This window comes from Schistocerca piceifrons, chromosome 1 (genome assembly GCF_021461385.2).
Source record: "Schistocerca piceifrons isolate TAMUIC-IGC-003096 chromosome 1, iqSchPice1.1, whole genome shotgun sequence".
NCBI lineage: Eukaryota > Metazoa > Arthropoda > Insecta > Orthoptera > Acrididae > Schistocerca > Schistocerca piceifrons.
In genome coordinates this window covers 1,239,825,377-1,239,846,741 of record NC_060138.1, presented here as the reverse complement: position 1 = coordinate 1,239,846,741, position 21,365 = coordinate 1,239,825,377, and the positions used below count along the sequence as shown (strand labels likewise).

The 21,365-nt window shown below is 37.2% G+C and overlaps 1 protein-coding gene across 1 annotated transcript in view; it reads right to left on the bottom strand.

Moving 5' to 3' along the window:
• Positions 1 to 2,807: 2,807 nt before the first annotated feature.
• LOC124782087 (putative pre-mRNA-splicing factor ATP-dependent RNA helicase PRP1) overlaps positions 2,808 to 21,365 on the bottom strand; it is an 86,521-nt gene continuing 67,963 nt past the window's right edge. Inside the window, exons 11-14 of the mRNA XM_047253913.1 lie at positions 12,327 to 12,449; positions 5,981 to 6,171; positions 4,221 to 4,383; positions 2,808 to 3,544 (exon numbers count right to left, since the gene is read on the bottom strand). Of these exons, the coding sequence (XP_047109869.1) occupies positions 3,417 to 3,544; positions 4,221 to 4,383; positions 5,981 to 6,171; positions 12,327 to 12,449 (605 nt within the window). The 3' untranslated portion in view covers positions 2,808 to 3,416. The remainder of the gene's footprint in view (positions 3,545 to 4,220; positions 4,384 to 5,980; positions 6,172 to 12,326; positions 12,450 to 21,365) is intronic.

The window sequence follows — 21,365 nt, the reverse complement described above, 5'->3', positions numbered from 1 at the left end:
GAATTTTTTCAGTTGTAAAAGTTGCTAAATGCTTCATTTCTCATTTAACTGTCATATTTATTGGATGATGTGTGCCACCACCATTTGTAGTGTTTGTTATTATTATTATTATTATTTGAAATGAGTTTGTTAAATGTACAGGACATTTTATGCTTCTTACAGAAATAAATAAATTAATAAAGTTTACAAGATCATCTTTTGTTTTGTTTATTTTGCTTTAACATGATGTACTTACTCAGACAACTATAAATCATGTTACAGGTTTCAGGAATCATTTTCGATAATAATTGTGAGGATACGAAAGCACTGAATTTGAGGTCCTCTAAGTACCAGCAGTGGCTAGAAGCCATGATTTAGTTAAAAGATTCTCCTCATAGCTCACAGTCTCTCTCATGACTAATCTTTTCTGTAAAGAATGGTTTCAAGAATTTCTGCAGCTCCGAAATGTCTGTTTTATCCATTATTAGATAATTATAAAAATCATTGGCTCCCAGGCCATTTATTTCTTTGCATTAGCTACTTCTTTGGCCACAACTTTTTCTTCTGCCTTGCTGTCTCTGAAACACCAAGGTAAACCACAGTTTTTGTTTCTGTGCAAAACCAGGTGGGATCTCTAGAACATATAATCCATGAACTTAAGATAAACAAATCACAAAACAGGGGGGCACTGGAATTGCTGAGCACAGTCTGTCAGGATTTGTGTAGGCTGCCATAAAGCTGGTCTGGTGGTCAGCCAATAAATTGGCGAGTGTAGAGGGGGGGGGGGGGCCTTGTGCTGTAGTGTTGGAGTCCCTGAAACTACAAGACTATGAAGGAAGTGGTTGTTTAGCTACTGAGTTTTGGAAGATCTTGAAAAAAGTTTCCAGAAGAAAAATATCTGCCAACAAAAGTTTGTGCCAAGAGAACTTTAATTTTTGGACCACTAGTGTGCGCGTATTGCTCTAATCAACATTTAAACAAATTGAAAGTGAAATAATGATCTGAACTAACTGTGAGCATTTAAGTGAACATGTGGACTGTACTCACCAGTTACCAGCCAGATTTCAAATGGCCTACTGGGTGGGGGGAAGTTCAATTGTGTTAGTTTTAAAATTTAAAAATGTTCCTTCATTGATGAAATAAAAAAATTTCTTCCTTCCCGTTACTGCTTACTCTCTATCAAATGTAATTACCTTCAGTTCAGGTCCATAGGCTTGCAGCTCCCTAAAGTAAGGTTAGTGGCCACACCTGTTCTACAATTTGATCAATTCTGGCTATAAGGAAAACATGTCAACAACAGACAATACATAAATTCAAAATTCATGCAGCAACGTAGAACTTACTGCATTCACTTTTGCCTGATCAATACTTTCTCCTGGGGGTGGGAAGAGGAAAGAGGTGGGGGGGGGGGGGGGGTAGGGACTTCAGTTCAAAAGTCTAGCAGTTTACTATCATTTTTAAAAGCCTAGATGTTGCTCCATCTTTCATTTGGCGGGCAGTGACCAATATCAGTCCCTGCTGTCATCTAGTGCCAGACAACTTTATGGTGGAATTATTAAACCAGCATGGTACTGCATTGAAGCTATCCTTAACGCTTTTATGAGTGGTGAATATAACACAAGACAAATTTGAGGTTGTACTATTGATTGGACACATGAACCTAACATACAGACTATTTTGTTTGTAATGATTAACCAAAACATAGGACTTCCAAACAGTTATTTTTAAAAAAGCACCAACTTCTGACGTTTTGTAATACCGTAAGCAGTTTTAAAGAGACACCATCCAACCAGTTACTTACCAGGCTGACAACAGAGAGTTTTCAAGCTGCAAATTATGATATTCCAACTAATTAGATTATGTATCAACAAAAATCAAATTGCTTCTTTCAAATTACAGACTGTGCAAACTACAATGATATATGTAGTTACTTTACGTTACTTGCAATGAAATTTCGTACATGTACATTCTTTTATTTCCTCGTATCCACTAGGTTTTAATGACAGCAACAAAAAAAATTATTTCCAAATGATTCAAATATTATTTTGTACTATATACATAATACAGAAAACATAAAAGACTGCTATACTGAAGACATAAGTGGTGTGTTCATTAAAATTTTTATCCTCATTTTGCAAATCTAATCTTCCTGACCACACAACCACCCATGATAAATCACACTCTAGAAGACTGTAGTAATATGACACACCCTATCAAGCTCATACACAACATACAAACAATAGACTTCTTTGGCATCTCTGTCTTCAGTACCTGCAATAAGTAGGTAGCTGTATGTAACTAAATACAAAACTATTCTTCTCCATCATTAACAGGAATGTAATGCTCAAAACAACAAAAGTGCAAATGCATTCACTACTGAGCAAAACAGACACCATTGTTTTGTCCGTTTATACACATGCATTAATTTAAAAAAGAAAATTGTTAAAGTTCCTAGTGCAGTCACAAAAAATATCTTGCTTGAGTTTAACATACAAATTTAATACCTCCACTTTTTGTTTAAAGTTTCATCAATATTATTTCATGAGCAATATCTCCCACTGTATGAAATTACTCATAAAAACAGTTCTTAAAATGCTGACATACTACATTCCTGTATGTGATTTGTAATAGCACTTTTTTCAAATCTCATTTTCTGTAAAAAAAAAAAAAAAAAAAAAAAAAAAAAAAAAAAAAAAAAAAAATTAAATTTTTTATCTTCCCTCTTACAGCGAAAACTATAAAATTGGAGGCTGCTTGTGGGGTTTAACTAGGCACAAAAAATTTGTAACACATACATTTTTATCAAAATTCATATCAAATTCTGTACCTTCTTTTCTAACACATTTTAATAAACAAAATATTGCTCACAGTATCAGTAGAAATGACAGCTACACTCCTATATTCATAGTCACAAATGACAGCTATTTCCAAACACGCTGCAGAGGCCACACAGAAAAATTCATATTTCAGATTGTCCTGTAATCACTTCTGCAGTCCAACATGAGGATGCGCATAATTGAAACATGTTCATTCACAATTTTTGAATCCACACTTTACAAAATCAGTCCAAAATGCCCTCTTTTTGACATTTTGAAAAGAAACTTAAGTGCACTGTACAAAGAAACTGATACTACGAACTCATGACGATGAATGAATTACATGAAATATGTCCTATCACTTAGTGAGACCACATGTCAATTAATTAAAACAATGTACATATGGATACAATAGTTCCAACAATGTGTGAGTTTTGTGAATAAATACATAATGTGTTTATGATAAATGATAGTCGTGGCGGTGGTGGTGGCAATGGCCAAAAAGTTGCACCATAGCAGTTCACACTTTCATATGCTGCAACAAGATAACTACAAACACATGGTACAAACCAGCACTTGTACAGAAAATCACAACATCCTGTTTTAGGCAGCAGCAATACATCAAAAGCCTTCTTGATACTGGCGAGTTTCCATCTTCGCCTGGAGGATTTCAAGTTGCCTTTTCGCTTCACACTGTGGAAAGTTGTTGAGATCATAGTACTGAGGTGCAATCTTCAAAACCCACTCAGCTGAAAAACACAAAACACACAGGTTATATATCAAAAACCTAATAGCTGATGCAAAGTGATATTATTGTGGGTACTGTGGGTACTGTTTGCTTTAGCTGACAGTTGTGGAAGAGCATGCATTGCAGTATTGCTATCAATCTAACATGACATCCAATTAATTTTGACATAAAATTAATTAGAACCAAGTACCCCTGTCACAATCATAATGAAAACAACCGATGTCAAAGTTGCAAACATTTTTAAATTTTAAACAAACTGAGAATTATCGTATTAGAGACAATGTATCTTAAAGAGGAGTCTAAATCAGGATGATGATTATTGATATGACAACAGATTTTTTGGTGTCATTCATTTTTATACAGCGCACTGAAAAAATTTGAAACTTCGCCAAGAAAACAATTTTTCTCCTCTCCTGCCCCCCCCCCCCCCCCCCCCCTTTCCACTGTGATGTTATTGACTGATGGCTGCCTCCCAATCTGTGATTCACATAAATTTCCACACTCCCCATTCCCAAAAACCAGTTTTTTTAAATTTTTTTTTGCTGAATTGTGTAGGTGGGAACTTCCCCGCAGCATTTTTCAATCTATTCAATACATATATCAGGTAATCAGCATCTCTTTTATTTAAGAATAATGGTCTACCTTCTAATTCTTCTTTTAATACAAACAGTACTTACGTTTGATGTCTGTCACCGTCCTAATATAGTTTTTCGTTGTTAAAACGAATTCATTGTAGATGACCCACTCTGGTTTGTGGTCGAGACAGGTTGACGGATGTAGCTGCACAACTTGGTTATCTTTTATAGTTAAGTAATGACCTGTTCGCTCTAAATGAGCAACCTAAAATTAAAATAAATAATACCATTAACAATGATAGCATTGTTTCCCATACTGTAATGTACTATGACTAAGAAGTTACTAGAAATAAACTGCATCACAGCGATACACTGCCCGAACCCAGTAACACACATGCCTGAACTCTTGATTACTCTTTCTCTCTGTACATTGTATTGTACTCCAATCGTAATGCTGAGTCAACTTTCTTCTTTCAGCTTTCCAAAAACTGATTCTTCAATTCTATGCATTTCATGTTTACGTCAATTGATATACGAGCCTTTATTCCTCAATGGTAGTTCTTTGTTTTTACTTACAAATTCCTGATTTTGTTCGGATACCTTTCGCTGTGCTCTCTCAGTATCCACAAAAATTATTAAGCAAGTTACTAAAACAATGTCCTATCACAACTACTTTCATATCTTGTTGCAGCAGTGTCCATGTAAGAATGGATCTGCCTGAAGCGTTCCATGCAGAGAGAAAAGGAGACTATTTTGTAGCTTTGTCAGAGTGCTCTCTGTCTGGCAAACACCTCATACTCCAGCCACTGCCTAACCTGGTAACTGGCTGGCTGTTTCTGCTTCCGATTCTTTCTAGCAGAATTTATTTGCTCTGAAAACTTGTTGCTTGTTAACAAAATACCTAATGTGTTTGCTTTATGCCTGCCCTAATGAAAATTACATTAACTAAGCAACCTCACCATACCTAAAATAATATGAAAATTAATGCTAAATATATGAAGTCTTCACAGGTTGTCAGCTGAGTAGAATCGTCGTCTCGCAGCAACGTTTCGATGGAGTGTGTCTCCATCATCTTCGCCTGAAGATGATGATGATGCATTCCATCGAAATGTTGTTACGAGACTATAATGGACAATGCTACTCGGCTGACAACCCGTGAAGACTTCATATATGGAATTCGCCAAGAAAGCCTGCACTCGCATTTAATGCTAAATGTTCTACGCACACCCCAAAGCATGCAACAGAGGCTGAAGTCTAAGAATGACGCTACAGTTTGGAGTGCCACATGGTACAATGCTCCTTGCCACTGCACATTACCCCACCACCCACCTTACAGCACCCGTACACACAATTTCAGTTCCGCAAGCTTCACAATGACTATCTGAACGAAATTCTCTCCATAATTAATTGGATATTTTGTTATACGTAGTGTTCATTACAGAATTATCTTCAGATACTGCTGAAGATACATCTACAATGAAGTATAAAGATAACAAATATAGTTCTTCAACAACACTTCTTGAAAAAGTAATTTTTAAAGCTATGTTGTGTTGCTGCTTCTTATGCAAGAAATTATTCACACAAACTGACTTTGAAAGTTTATTATAACCTTTTTTTCCACTTTATATCTGCATGACCAGTAGCTGGTCAATAAACAGCAGTATTTTCCCAACCGTAGAAAAATTCTATCTTAAAAACTGTATGCTTTTAAGCATATGAACATCCTGATCTATCTGTAATACAATCTTATTGCTCAATTTTCTTTTCACGTCCGAGGTTGTAAGTACAATTCTACACATCCTGACTCTTCCTCTTATTGATGCCATTACAGTAAAATTAATACTGGGAAAAAAATTACATACCTGCATAAAAAAACCAGCAACGAGTGCTTTCCGAATATTTATGTAGTAATCTTTAGACGTAAAGTCCGTTGACGTCCTTTTTAGGTTGAACCTGTCCATTATGCGGGACAGCTGTTGTCGCACATTATCTCCTGACTTGAGAGACCTGTAGTTGACGAAGTTATCGTAACACCATTGAGGGTCCTCTGAATCTGTTGGAAAACAAGACACTTACCACAAAACTCACTTCCATTAACTACTCGTAAAGTTAATATCAAACAATGGAAAATCCAAGAATGTAATGGCTCCAGCTGCCAGAGACTGATCATGTGTGACAGTTGCATTTGCGTTTGCACACGCGCATCATGATTAGGCAAACTGTGGCAATTTATATCCACCAATATTAGAACAAAATGAGCAGTCGAAAAGCAACTAAAAGTCGCCTGTAAGTAGGAAATTGTTGTATCTTTACACTGTGCTACGGAAATTTTTCTCCTATAGTCTGACTTCTATGACTCCTCAGTCGCCACTCACAAAAAATGCTCAATAAAGCATGCTGCTTTCTCTCTCAAATATTTTAGTGTGTCTCCCCATTTTCAACTAAAATGTACATTTCCAAGATTGCAGCAAGATACAACACAATTTTTTTCACACAATGTAACCAGAATATGAGCTTCAAGACAGGGATCAATCATTATGAAATCGGTACCAATTAAAGAATAAAATAATATATTACAACAAAGTGCACCAAAAGTGAACAAGGTTTTCTCATTTAAACTACATATACATATGACAGTTGGAGAACCTGACATGAACAAAATATTCTAAGATATACCTACAAATAATAGTGATTACTGCCTCATTTGTGTATCAGTTGCTGTGAAAATAAAAACTGACATCCTGTACACCTCCTTCCACTTTATTTTTGATGCGATGCAATTATAGATAAATCCAGTTAATAATTACAGACACATTACAAGTAGGTGTTCTATCCTGCTGACATTTCTTATTAGTTTTGGTCTTTGGAATGCATATCCTGCATTTTTGCTCAAAATGTTTGGGAATTCTCTTTTCTTGTAGATGTTGTTTCTTATATGAAATTTTCTTTTCTCCAAATGGCTTCAATAAAACTAAGGACACCAGCAGTTTATGGAGCTTTACAAGCTTTCAGTCTTTTTAAGATGATCAAATTATTATTTCATAACCATTGCACTAAACGTCTCTGTCAACCTAATGTTATCCAGAATGTTTTTCATCATAATTCCTCTGCACAACTCTGGCACATTTTGTGTTCTTCATTATTACCCTGTCCTTTGGAGTCACATTTATTCTTTCCAAAAAAATTGGGATTTTTTTATCTTTTGATGTGGATATGAATGTCCTGATAGTCTCTGTCTATGTTACCTGATAAAAAGTTTTCATCTATTTCTTTACAATTGTTTGGAAAAACATTTTGCTAACACTCATCTTATATCAACAGTGTGTAAAGTGAGCATTTTCTTCTGTCAATTCTTAATAGTACGTATACTATTTTAACACTATTAAATATTCTGTTGAATCAATGCAGGGGTAGTAAGACTTTCTAGGTTTCACATCCTAGGTAATTGCACTCGTGCTCATTCTTTTATAATTTGGTCCCAAAGCCTAACCTATCAGTATAAAAATGCACTGTTTTAAATCTATTTCTTGGCAACCTATTGTATTCCACTATTAGTTGGTAACTTCGGTTAGTGCTCAGAATGAAGCTGCGAAGACTATGACACTGACTGAAATGTTCTTACATACAAAGAAAATTTTTAGCACCAGGAGAAAGGTTATGGTCTGCATCTGTAGCCAATGGCATACTATGTACCCAAATGCTAAGTTGTTCATATCAGTATTGCACAGTTGTTTACTAGTTGGCCTCACAAGATCTTCACCATGGAAGGTACATTATCAGTGTGACATTGGATCAGTTTCATGATGATATCTCCAGTAATCCCCCCCCATGAACCATGGACCTTGCCGTTGGTGGGGAGGCTTGCGTGCCTCAGCGATACAGATAGCCGTACCGTAGGTGCAACCACAACGGAGGGGTATCTGTTGAGAGGCCAGACAAACGTGTGGTTCCTGAAGAGGGGCAGCAGCCTTTTCAGTAGTTGCAAGGGCAACAGTCTGGATGATTGACTGATCTGGCCTTGTAACAATAACCAAAACGGCCTTGCTGTGCTGGTACTGCGAATGGCTGAAAGCAAGGGGAAACTACAGGCGTAATTTTTCCCGAGGGCATGCAGCTTTACTGTATGATTACATGATGATGGCGTCCTCTTGGGTAAAATATTCCGGAGGTAAAATAGTCCCCCATTCGGATCTCCGGGCGGGGACTACTCAAGAGGATGTCGTTATCAGGAGAAAGAAAACTGGCGTTCTACGGATCGGAACGTGGAATGTCAGATCCCTTAATCGGGCAGGTAGGTTAGAAAATTTAAAAAGGGAAATGGATAGGTTGAAGTTAGATATAGTGGGAATTAGTGAAGTTCGGTGGCAGGAGGAACAAGACTTCTGGTCAGGCGAATACAGGGTTATAAATACAAAATCAAATAGGGGTAATGCAGGAGTAGGTTTAATAATGAATAGGAAAATAGGAATGCGGGTAAGCTACTACAAACAGCATAGTGAACGCATTACTGTGGCAAAGATAGATACGAAGCCCACACCTACTACAGTAGTACAAGTTTATATGCCAACTAGCTCTGCAGATGACGAAAAAATTGAAGAAATGTATGATGAAATAAAAGAAATTATTCAGATTGTGAAGGGAGACGAAAATTTAATAGTCATGGGTGACTGGAATTCGAGTGTAGGAAAAGGGAGAGAAGGAAACATAGTAGGTGAATATGGATTGGGGGACAGAAATGAAAGAGGAAGCCGCCTGGTAGAATTTTGCACAGAGCACAACATAATCATAACTAACACTTGGTTTAAGAATCATGAAAGAAGGTTGTATACATGGATGAACCCTGGAGATACTAAAAGGTATCAGATAGATTATATAATGGTAAGACAGAGATTTAGGAACCAGGTTTTAAATTGTAAGACATTTCCAGGGGCAGATGTGGATTCTGACCACAATCTATTGGTTATGACCTGTAGATTAAAACTGAAGAAACTGCAAAAAGGTGGGAATTTAAGGAGATGGGACCTGGATAAACTAAAAGAACCAGAGGTTGTACAGAGATTCAGGGAGAGCATAAGGGAGCAATTGACAGGAATGGGGGAAATAAATACAGTAGAAGAAGAATGGGTAGCTTTGAGGGATGAAGTAGTGAAGGCAGCAGAGGATCAAGTAGGTAAAAAGACGAGGGCTAGTAGAAATCCTTGGGTAACAGAAGAAATATTGAATTTAATTGATGAAAGGAGAAAATATAAAAATGCAGTAAGTGAAACAGGCAAAAAGGAATACAAACGTCTCAAAAATGAGATCGACAGGAAGTGCAAAATGGCTAAGCAGGGATGGCTAGAGGACAAATGTAAGGATGTAGAGGCCTATCTCACTAGGGGTAAGATAGCTACCGCCTACAGGAAAATTAAAGAGACCTTTGGAGATAAGAGAACGACTTGTATGAATATCAAGAGCTCAGATGGAAACCCAGTTCTAAGCAAAGAAGGGAAAGCAGAAAGGTGGAAGGAGTATATAGAGGGTCTATACAAGGGCGATGTACTTGAGGACAATATTATGGAAATGGAAGAGGATGTAGATGAAGATGAAATGGGAGATACGATACTGCGTGAAGAGTTTGACAGAGCACTGAAAGACCCGAGTCGAAACAAGGCCCCCGGAGTAGACAATATTCCATTGGAACTACTGACGGCCTTGTGAGAGCCAGTCCTGACAAAACTCTACCATCTGGTGAGCAAGGTGTATGAAACAGGTGAAATACCCTCAGACTTCAAGAAGAATATAATAATTCCAATCCCAAAGAAAGCAGGTGTTGACAGATGTGAAAATTACCGAACAATCAGTTTAATAAGCCACAGCTGCAAAATACTAACACGAATTCTTTACAGACGAATGGAAAAACTAGTAGAAGCCAACCTCGGGGAAGGTCAGTTTGGATTCCGTAGAAACACTGGAACACGTGAGGCAATACTGACCTTACGACTTATCTTAGAAGAAAGATTAAGGAAAGGCAAACCTACGTTTCTAGCATTTGTAGACTTAGAGAAAGCTTTTGACAATGTTGACTGGAATACTCTCTTTCAAATTCTAAAGGTGGCAGGGGTAAAATACAGGGAGCGAAAGGCTATTTACAATTTGTACAGAAACCAGATGGCAGTTATAAGAGTCGAGGGACATGAAAGGGAAGCAGTGGTTGGGAAGGGAGTAAGACAGGGTTGTTGCCTGTCCCCGATGTTGTTCAATCTGTATATTGAGCAAGCAGTAAAGGAAACAAAAGAAAAATTCGTAGTAGGTATTAAAATTCATGGAGAAGAAATAAAAACTTTGAGGTTCACCGATGACATTGTAATTCTGTCAGAGACAGCAAAGGACTTGGAAGAGCAGTTGAATGGAATGGACAGTGTCTTGAAAGGAGGATATAAGATGAACATCAACAAAAGCAAAACAAGGATAATGGAACGTAGTCTAATTAAGTCGGGTGATGCTGAGGGAATTAGATTAGGAAATGAGGCACTTAAAGTAGTAAAGGAGTTTTGCTATTTGGGGAGTAAAATAACTGATGATGGTCGAAGTAGAGAGGATATAAAATGTAGGCTGGCAATGGCAAGGAAAGCGTTTCTGAAGAAGAGAAATTTGTTAACATCCAGTATTGATTTAAGTGTCAGGAAGTCATTTCTGAAAGTATTTGTCTGGAGTGTAGCCATGTATGGAAGTGAAACATGGACGATAAATAGTTTGGACAAGAAGAGAATAGAAGCTTTCGAAATGTGGTGCTACAGAAGAATGCTGAAGATTAGATGGGTAGATCACATAACTAATGAGGAAGTATTGAATAGAATTGGGGAGAAGAGAAATTTGTGGCACAACTTGACCAGAAGAAGGGATCGGTTGGTAGGACATGTTCTGAGGCATCAAGGGATCACCAATTTAGTATTGGAGGGCAGCGTGGAGGGTAAAAATCGTAGGGGGAGACCAAGAGATGAATACACTAAGCAGATTCAGAAGGATGTAGGGTGCAGTAGGTACTGGGAGATGAAAAAGCTTGCACAGGATAGAGTAGCATGGAGAGCTGCATCAAACCAGTCTCAGGACTGAAGACCACAACAACAACATCTCCAGTAATTCCAGAAAACAGTGCAGTTTGCCTCACCAAGTTAACTTCAGGCACAAAGATTCAGGCTGATCATTGGTCACTGAAGAGAATATTGCTGCAGTACAGAAACTGGAGGATAAAGTCTGTAGTCTTTGGTCCAAGGCTCATTCATGTGCCTAATGTTTCGTCTTCTAGTGCTGGACGTAACATGAGAGACTATAAAGACTCCTAACAGCAATGGACCACAGCCTAATTAACATAAAATAAAATTCATGAACAATGAAAACACTGGATGTGAAAGCTTACACTGTCCATCACAAGATTCAGAAATCACTGGCTCCAACTGCAGTTAACACCATTCTCAAAGGTTACATGAAATTGTGGAGCCTCATCAATAGCTGACACAGTAGTAGATTACAGGTTGTGCATCAAAACTTTGGAGGTGGCGGCTCTCCTATGTGGAAACTACAGCCACAAGCAAAAAAATCTGGCTGTATTACTACGATATTCTGAGCATGTTTTGTATCAGGAACTGATTATATGAAGATGACAGTAAGTACAAAAACTCCAGTCAAGAAGGTGCGTAAGCAGTTGCAAAATAATGAAATAACACTGGCCTGAAGCATTTCAACTGTCCATCTCAACCCAAGCAGCTAAAGATTGGTTCTTTCTTAACATTAACATACGAACACACACGTCAAAAATCTGTTCGGATATTATACCTGCAACTGGATCTGTAGTACTTTAGAAGTTCTCATGACCACAATCCCCTTGGTTCCACAATAAAGACTACATTTCAAAATTTAAGTAAAACCTTTCACACACACTATTCAGATATACTGAATATCCCATTCAGGTGACAGTTGGGAGGGAGGGGGAGGGGATGGGGGCAGAGAGCAAACTGGTATTATTTCATATACGCTAAAAATACTTGTAACCAATAACCACTCTTTTTTTTACAATTTGGGCATTACGGTGTGCAATACTCAAAAGTAACAAAGACAATTCATTTTTTCCTAAAGCTACACATTTTCCTGTGTTTTTAATTCTGTTTTATTTGTACCCAATATTAGGATTAACTTAATGGAAGCTAAAAAACATATGTCAATACTTACTCTGCTTGAAGGCGTGGTAGACATTCAGCAGCGTGAGGTGGTCCCCGTCGATGTGGGCGAAGCGCATCTTGGCATCGTCAGCAGCCTTCTTGGCCTCGTTGGGCCGCACAAAGCACTGCGGGACTAAACAGTGGAGGAGAGGGGACAGCCCGCATCCAACCAATTTAGTAGTGCCCAGACACACCGCACTAGCACCGAATATGCCAGTGGCTGTTTCAACCTATGGAAGCTACAACAAGTTAGAATCCTCCGCAACATTGGTATTGTTGTCTTTAAGTCATGAGTCTGTTCAACTTTTGCCCCAAATGTAAGAAGCACAATCATTCAAGTGAAAAAGAATGATTGTCATCATACCTTAAGAAGAAAATATTTAATTTGTAACTTGACTTTGGGGAAAAAATTGGGCACTAGGGAACATTCTTACAAATCTATGATTCCAACTTGTTGAAGCTTGCAAGTATATTCTATGACAAAAATCTGTAGTGCACTCTGGTGCTTCATTTATTTGACAGAAAAACACACATTTTTAATATCATTTAGCCTGGTGGTTAACATAAAACAATGTTTATTTTACAAAACATTTTTTTGTTACTGAAGAATAACAACACTTTTCCTTCAATCATTTTTGTATCAGAATGTTTCGCCAACATTTAAACAACATTACAGGTTCTCTCTTCTTCCAATCTTACATTGAGAACAACTATCAAGAACTGTTAGCATTTTATTACCGTTTAAGTGGTCAGGCATTGAGGAATTAAACTTTTAGCAAAACTGTGATGACTATTTTCCACAATCGAAAATCTGACAATTTTAAAAAACTTTTTTACTGCTGGAGTCTATCAGCAACTGCTGCAGTTAATTCTGTCCCCATAGCATGGAAGTACATATTACACATATCTCTTAGTTTTCTACTAATACAGGACTAAGTTCATCAAAATAACCTGATTAACTGCTGCATAGTAGGTTTCTGCAGAGGAATCTTAAAACAAGCCAGTTACAATTGCACCTTTATGATGGTTAGTTTTGATACATGTAGTAAAGCGTATTGACACATGTAAGGAGTACTAACTAATTAAACAGGTACGCACTCTCAGAGTAAAGCGAAGAAACAATGGAAACTGGTACAGAACGGTATATTGAAAATCTATAAGTTGAAAGACTATTAATGGGAAATATGAACAGTTGGTGACTAACACCAATAAAATCCCATTACATGGAAAGTTTAACAGAGCAGAAGGAAAACACTACAGACGGAATACAGGACACTTCCATCAGAAACCTTCACTAAATACCAATGGAAAATCTTAGTGGCTTCAGGACTTAACATGAGAGGCCAACTTAATAACACCTATCCAGTTCAAAAATATACACAAGTGTGGAAGTATTACACCAAATAATAAATACAGCACAATGTTACACTGACAAGGGAAGTCTAGGAGGTGTCCCTCTCCGATTTTCTGGAAACTTTGCATGTAAGTAGAGCACGAAAAAGTATTAGACACGTGTTTTGTTTTTTTTTATTATTATTAAAAGCTGCTAATACGCTGATTTACAGGGTAAAATACAACCTTAAAGTTGACCCTGCAAAATACATTTTTAAGATATCTTCACCTGAAATCAATATTTTTGAACCAAATCAAATCAAAATTGTTTATTATAATAAACTACATTATACAGTAGTGAAATTTACCACAGGGGCTGCTTTCCTTATCTTGCAGGGGGTAAAATCGTATTTTATGAAGTACACTATCATAATAAAAACTCAAACTATAGAAACAAAAAAAACAAAAAATATTTTTACCAACTACATGATCAAATAAAGTTGACACGTTTTTGAATTTTTCTTAAAAGTGCCCCAGCGTAGGGTAAAATACCCCTAACGCCACTGAATTTTCAGTGTCTCAGCTAGCAGTTTTCCATGATATTTCGTATAATAGTAGTTTTAGAAACTAGACGATGAAATAAAGTTGACATACTTTTTTAATATTTTTAAAAGCGCCCCTGCATGGGGTGAACTACCCCTAACATATCATTTAAATCCGTTCAATAGTTTATAAACCTTTTAAATCTGTTTTATAGTTGCGAATGCGAATTAAAAAATGACTGCAATTTTAAAATGTGCTTTATTTTAAAGATAAATATAAAAAAAAAATAAAGACTGGAACTTATGAAGTACAGCTAATTTTATTTTGTATACTTCCTTTGCATGAAACTTAAATCATAATTTTTTGTTTAAAAATTTTAATTTACATAAGTGGAATTTGTACTAGGACTTTGATGTAGATTCTTTCATTAATCTTGGGTATACTTTGTCTCCTCCATTTTTTAGGGCTAGGTGCAGCAACCTGTCCCCCATGAGGGGTGCGACAGTAATCTTAGGATGGTGTAGAAATCAGGAATATATAGTATTTATTAAAAGAATTGAAAATAAGTAATAATAGAAATACAATGCCTGTTAATGCAATCGTAGTAACAACGTTATTATTAAGAACCTTCAATCTGTATAATGCTGAAGAAATTAAGTTTCCAGTTAATGAACAAGAAAAGCAATTACACGATTTACTGGTAGAAATAATAAGACAACGCATAACAACTTCGGAAATTGATGTACAAGAAGAAGAAACACTATATCTTGACAACGATAATGAAATTCATCCACAAGGTGTTGAATACAAAGAAAGTGAAGAGTCTGAAGCGGTACTGACAAGTAAGTAGCGTGAAACAACTTCGACGATGGAAAAAGCAAGTTCAGGCAGGAGGCAACAGATATGAAAAATTATAGATGATATTGATTTGAAGAGATGTATTTTACAAAAGAAACTTGAAATAGACATGGCTTCTTTTAAAGCATCACATTCGTGGATACAGGAAAAACACAATATCGTATCTCGAAAAATTACTAAATTCGTTACAAAAGCTTCATTGATGAAGATTAATGAAATAGAAGACAAGTGTGAAATCTTTGGAACTGAAGTCCATTACAAAATACGGAGCAGAAAATGTATTTAATTCAGATCAAAGTGGATTCAATTTGGAGATTTGTGCCTGTAGAACACTAAATAATAAAGGGATTGAGGAGGTACAAAGCATAGCACAATCACTACCTTCTTTAACACACAGTTACACTATTCAGCCTACTATATCAGCAGAGGCTACGTTGCTTCTGCCTTCATTTTTAGTATTAAGTAAGCAAGTGGAGCTCTTGAACCCTGGGTTAGGGAAACACTATTTACTCCAGAAAATATATCAATATGAATTTCGAAATCTGGGAAGCTTTCCAACGAACTCTTTCAGAGGTGGATAAGAGAAATATTTTTGAAAAATACTACTAATTCATCTGTGCTACTTTTGGATGCCTGGAGTGGCCAGTGACAAAGTATCATACAAGGAGTTGTACCAAAATAGGTGAATTTAAAACTAATGACGATACCTCCTGGCACAACTGGGAAAATTCAACCTTTAGATGTGTACATATTTCACTTCTGGAAAAACTTTGTAGGAAAATTATCAGATATAATTATTTTTATGGATTATGATAACTTACATGAGAGAAATAATATCATTAAAATGCAATCTCTCGTGCATAATCAGCTATGATCTCCAAGATCTCAGAATACTTTCACGTATTCATGGTTCAAAAGTGAATACTTAACTGACAGGCCTCTGAAGAACCTATATGTAGCTTCCAGGACAATATTGCAATCATAACTTGTGGATGGTTTACGAATCAGTTGTGCATAAATCATTTTCTATGGAATACCACTATTGCAATAATTATAAACCGTAAAAATATAAAATAAAAGACAAATGTATTTGTCAACAATTTCAAATATTTAATTGATAAATCAAATTGTACTGTATGTAAATTATTGTACTCTTATATTTAACAATGAATATCAAAATCAAAAAATAATATAATACAATTATTATCAAATTAAGTGGGGTCACATATATATTTTTTAACCATTAAACTGAACTGCATGCATGAACTTTGATTGTTTCTGTTATCTTTTTTGAATTCAATTAATTCTAGAGACTAATCCAAATGAAAATCAACAATATCGTCTGGAAATGAAGCAAATTGGGGCATACTTAAGATGTATGTTAGATGACAAGACTTCACTGTATAATAATTCGACATCCAAATGTAAATCAGTACCAACATGATTTTCCAAAATTATTAATTCTGAAATGAACTGATATTCAACTGCATTAAGAAAACGCCTCATTCTTTTACCCAAATTTTAAAAAAAATTTTCCATCTGCCATATTAGATACCCCAAATTAATGCTTTAATTTTTATGACTGAATCGTTATCATCAACTCAAACAAATCCAAAATATGAAAGTTAATGAAAAACTACTAGTCAGGGCACTTATAGCTCATTTGCATTAGGGGTAGTTCACCCCATGCAGGAACACTTTTTAAAAAATATTAAAAAACACATCAACTTTATTTGATCATGTAGTTTGTAAAAATAATTTTTTAGTTTCTTTAGTTAGTTTATGAATTTTAATTACAAAAGTGTACTTCATACAATACAATTTTACCCCCTGCAAGATAAGGAAAGCAGCCCCTGTGGCCAATTTCACTATTGTATAATGCAGTTTATTATAATAAATGATTTTGGTTTCATTTGGTTCAAAAATATTGATTTAAAGTGAAGATATCTGTAAAAATTTATTTTGCGGGTTTCAACTTTTGGGTTGTATTTTACCCTGTAAATCAGCATATTAGCAGCTTTTTTTTTTAAAAAAAAAAACCACATGTCTAATACTTTTTCACGTTCTACTTACATGTAAAGTTTCCAGAAAATCGGAGGGGGGACACCTCCCAGACTTCCCTTTTAAGTCATCAGATGACTGTTATTTTGCTGAAAGTTCTATATGCAAAAGAAACCAAATCCACTGGTGGTTTCCATGAACTGAAAAGTGTGAACAGAACACTTTGGAAAATACATGGTCCACAACAGAAAAAAGAATATGAAACAGCAGCAGATCTACACATCTTAAAAGTTTCATTGAGACAAACATATTTACATAATCGATACATGCCAAAATCATACATAAAAATTGTGGAATATTTATAACACTCCTAAATAACCAAAGATCAATGAAGAAACTGACAATGAAAACTTGTTTTTATTCTCATGAATGGTCTCACAACACACTGATATCATGAAAAGATTTTATAAGGACAAGAAGGCAGAAGCCACACCAATAAAAAAATTAATAACACTTCTAAATGGGAGAAAAAGAAAGGGAAGAGCAACAACCTGAAACGAATATTACTCACTGAACAACACAGCCATTGAGTTTTTGACAGGCACACACGAAGGGGAAAGAAAACTTGCTCAGCATAATTCCTTTGTCGACATACAGTGCACACACACACACACACACACACACACACACACACACACACACACACACAAATGCACAAACCTCTGAACCTACATTGTGTCAGCTGGATGCACAATGCCAGGAGTGCAGTAGCGTGGTTAGAGGAGTGGGCAGCAGGAGGTAGGAAGGAGCGTTAAGAGTGGGTAGCTTACAGCTAAGAGGAAAGCGGCAGGTTTGCTGGCTTGGAACATGGGAGAGAGATGTGGAAAATGGACAGGCTAGACATGTGATACACCACGTATGAGAGCCAGTGGAGTGCGGAGCAGAATGAAGGTGACATGGGTTGGGAGGAGACGATAGGACAGAAGAAGGGGAAGGAGAAGGGTAAACTTTGGTAGAGTGTGTGAGAGCAACGGGTTGAGGGAGATAGAGGCCAGGAGAGTTGCGGGAACAAAGGATGTGTTGAAAGTATAACTTCTACCTGCATAGTTCAAAAAAGCCAATGGTGGGTTCCACAAATGACTGTGTGAAACTTAGCTCTCTCTGTCCATCCACGAACCCTAGAAAGCAATAGGTACAAGCACCCAGGTAGATAGTGTGATCCTTGACTTTCAGAAGGTATTCGATGAGTTCGACACTGTCACCTAACGAACGGAATATGAGTGTATGGAATATCAGACCAACTATGTGACTGGATTGAAGAGTTTCTAGCGAACAGAACACAGCATGTCACTTTGAATGCAGAGAAGCGTTTAGACAGAAAAGTACCTTTGGGCATGCCACAGGGGAGTGTATATGACCATCACTTTTCACAAAAATGACCTCTTAGATATCATCACAAGTTCCACGAGGCTTTTCACTCCCAACAAATTTACCATATTGTGAATATATAGACAAAGTCCCATTATTATATGATTACACAATAGCAGAACAATCACTGGAAGTGGTTACTTCCATAAGACTGTAGGAGTGTGCATACAGGGTGGTTTGAAGTGGAATGATCACATAAAGTTAACTGCCAGTAAGGCAGATGCCAGACAAATTCATTGGGAGAATCCTCAGGAAATGTAGCCCATCAACAGAGGAAGTAGCTTTAAAAACATTTGTTGACTATTGCTCATCAGCATGGGATCCAAACGGGATAGGGCTGATAGAAGAAACAGAATATCCCAAGAGGGGAAGCATGTTTCGTTACAGGTTCATTTAGTAAGGGCGAAAGCATCACACAGATGATCAACTAACTCCAGTGCCAAATGCAGCAAGAGAGGCATCCTGCATCACGGTATGGTTTACTCTTAAAGTTCCGATTGTGTACATTCCTAGAAGGTGGCTTGTGGAGTATAGATGCAGATGTAGATGCCGAATCCAGATGGCCCAGACTGTGAAGCGGCCACTGCACACTCATGTTGTGCTCAGCTGCATGCTCTGCTACTGACTGGTCCACTTTGCTCTTGGCCACAGTTGGGTGGTAGCCATTTATTCTCATGACAGCCAGTTGGTTGTCATACCAGCATAAAAAGCTGTGCAGTGATTACAGCACACCTGGTATATGATGGCTGCTTTCACAGGTGGCCCAGCCTCTGATGAGATAGGATAAGCCTGTGGCAGGACTGGAGTAGGAAGTGTCGAGTGGGTGATTAGGTATTCTCGCACATGGGTCTTCCACAGAGATATGATCCCTGTTGTAAACCCTTGCCAGAAAATTTTTCAGAGGTATGTGAACTACTCATTTTGAAGATAGTTAAGTTGCAATGGGAGAGGTGTGAAACTGAAACAATGGCATTAACCAAATATTTTGGAAGCAGCAGGACACATTACCATGTCAAACGTGACATACCATATGATGATCTCACCCACAAAGCAGAAAATGAACTGTGTGATAGCTGGGTCAATGGCATACGACCAAAAGAAACAAAGCAGTACTTTAAAGTGCTAAAAACTGACATCTAAAATGCAAGATATCTACCCACATTAAACAAAACTATTATTATAATTTCTGAGAGGAGCTGCTGAGATTGCCTAGAGGGTTAATAGCCAATTAACCTTGTCACAGAAATTGTAATAGCACATTGTTTAAAATTCATATTATATTAACATAATGCTGAATATTCTTGCAAATAAATGCTTAAAAATAAAATAACCACAATAATGAAAGTTTAAAAACCTGAAGGCTGCAAAACCTTAAGCTTTCTTCACTCAGACGTTAAAAAAATCTGTAAGCGGAGTGGTTTGAGTTTTGAGATACAGCTGTGTGAAATTACACATATTAAGCGCGCGCGCGCACGCACACGCACACACACACACACACACACACACACACACACACACACGCAAGTGCAAACCCTGTTTTCACTATGGAAGGAAAACTGTGTTGAAGGTTAGCCATACAAAATTTCTAGGCATGCATTTTCTGAATTGGGAGGCATACCTAAACAATTAAATAAGAGACTGAATTCACTAGCTTCCGTTGTTAAGCTCCTCACTCAGAATACAAGCTGTTCATCAGTGCTGATAATGTACCATTGTAGTACACAGTTGCTACTTATGTACGGAATGATTTTTTTGGGGAACTTCACAAATTCTACAAAAACATTTAAAATACAGAAAAAGATTATCAGGGTGATAAAAAAGCCAAATGCAAGGATTCCTGTAGGCCCCTTTCTAAAACTCTCTAAATATTGCCACTGCCTTGCTTGTATATATACAAAATACTAATTTTCACAAAAGGGAGCATCTTAAAAAAGGAACCTCCTCAAGGGACACCGCCTTACAGTAGCACTGTCCGTGCAGGCGAGGTGGTTTGCGTGCTCTGGATCCTGAGGTTTATGCCAGCGGCAGCTTAGCTACCAGCAGGGTCACCCATGCTGGATTGGCTGAGGGGGAGGAGCCAGACGAAGTGTGTCCCACAACAGCCCACTGGTCCTTTTCACCTATCCCAAACCTGTCCTTTTCCTGCCATCTCAAATAATAATAATAATAATAAAGGGTATGGGGGACTCTTAGGCATAGGAAAGCCAGCCGACCTAGGGAAGTAAATCCTTAAAAGAAAATCGGGCAAGTCTAGAGGCTCTTAGGTGGCAGCCTCACTACTAGACTAGGCCAGTCACCGGCACTCCCAAAAACAAATGGTTAAAGAAACAGCAGAAAAGAACAGCCGGATGGACTCAAATATGACGACCTTCGGCATGAGAAAGACAACGAAAATAGGTTTTTGGAATATTAGAACATTGAGAGAAGCCAGCAGACTGAAACAAGTTACAAAGGAGATGACGAGTTACAGGTTGACATTCTCAGACTTAGTAATGTGATATGGCTAGATTTTGGAGAAATCCAAACACAAGATGGATACACCTTTTTATACTCTGGACCCGCTGGACAGGATGCAGAGCACAGAAATGGAGTTGGACCTTTGTTAACCAAAGGCGCAAAAAAGAGCCTTATGGAATGGGAAACAGTTTCAGAAAGACGATTTAAGACAAACATTTGAAATGTCACAGTCATCCAATGCTATGCTCTTACAGAAACCTCGGGGGGGGGGGGGGGGGGGGGGGGGGTTAAGAGAGAGAGAGTTAGTTTTACCTCTCCTAAAGTGACACCATTAAAAGTACCAGTAAGAGAGACATCTTGATTATTGTGGGAGACCTAAATGCAAAAGTGAGAAAGAACAATTAAGGCCTAGAGCATGTAAAGGGAGTCC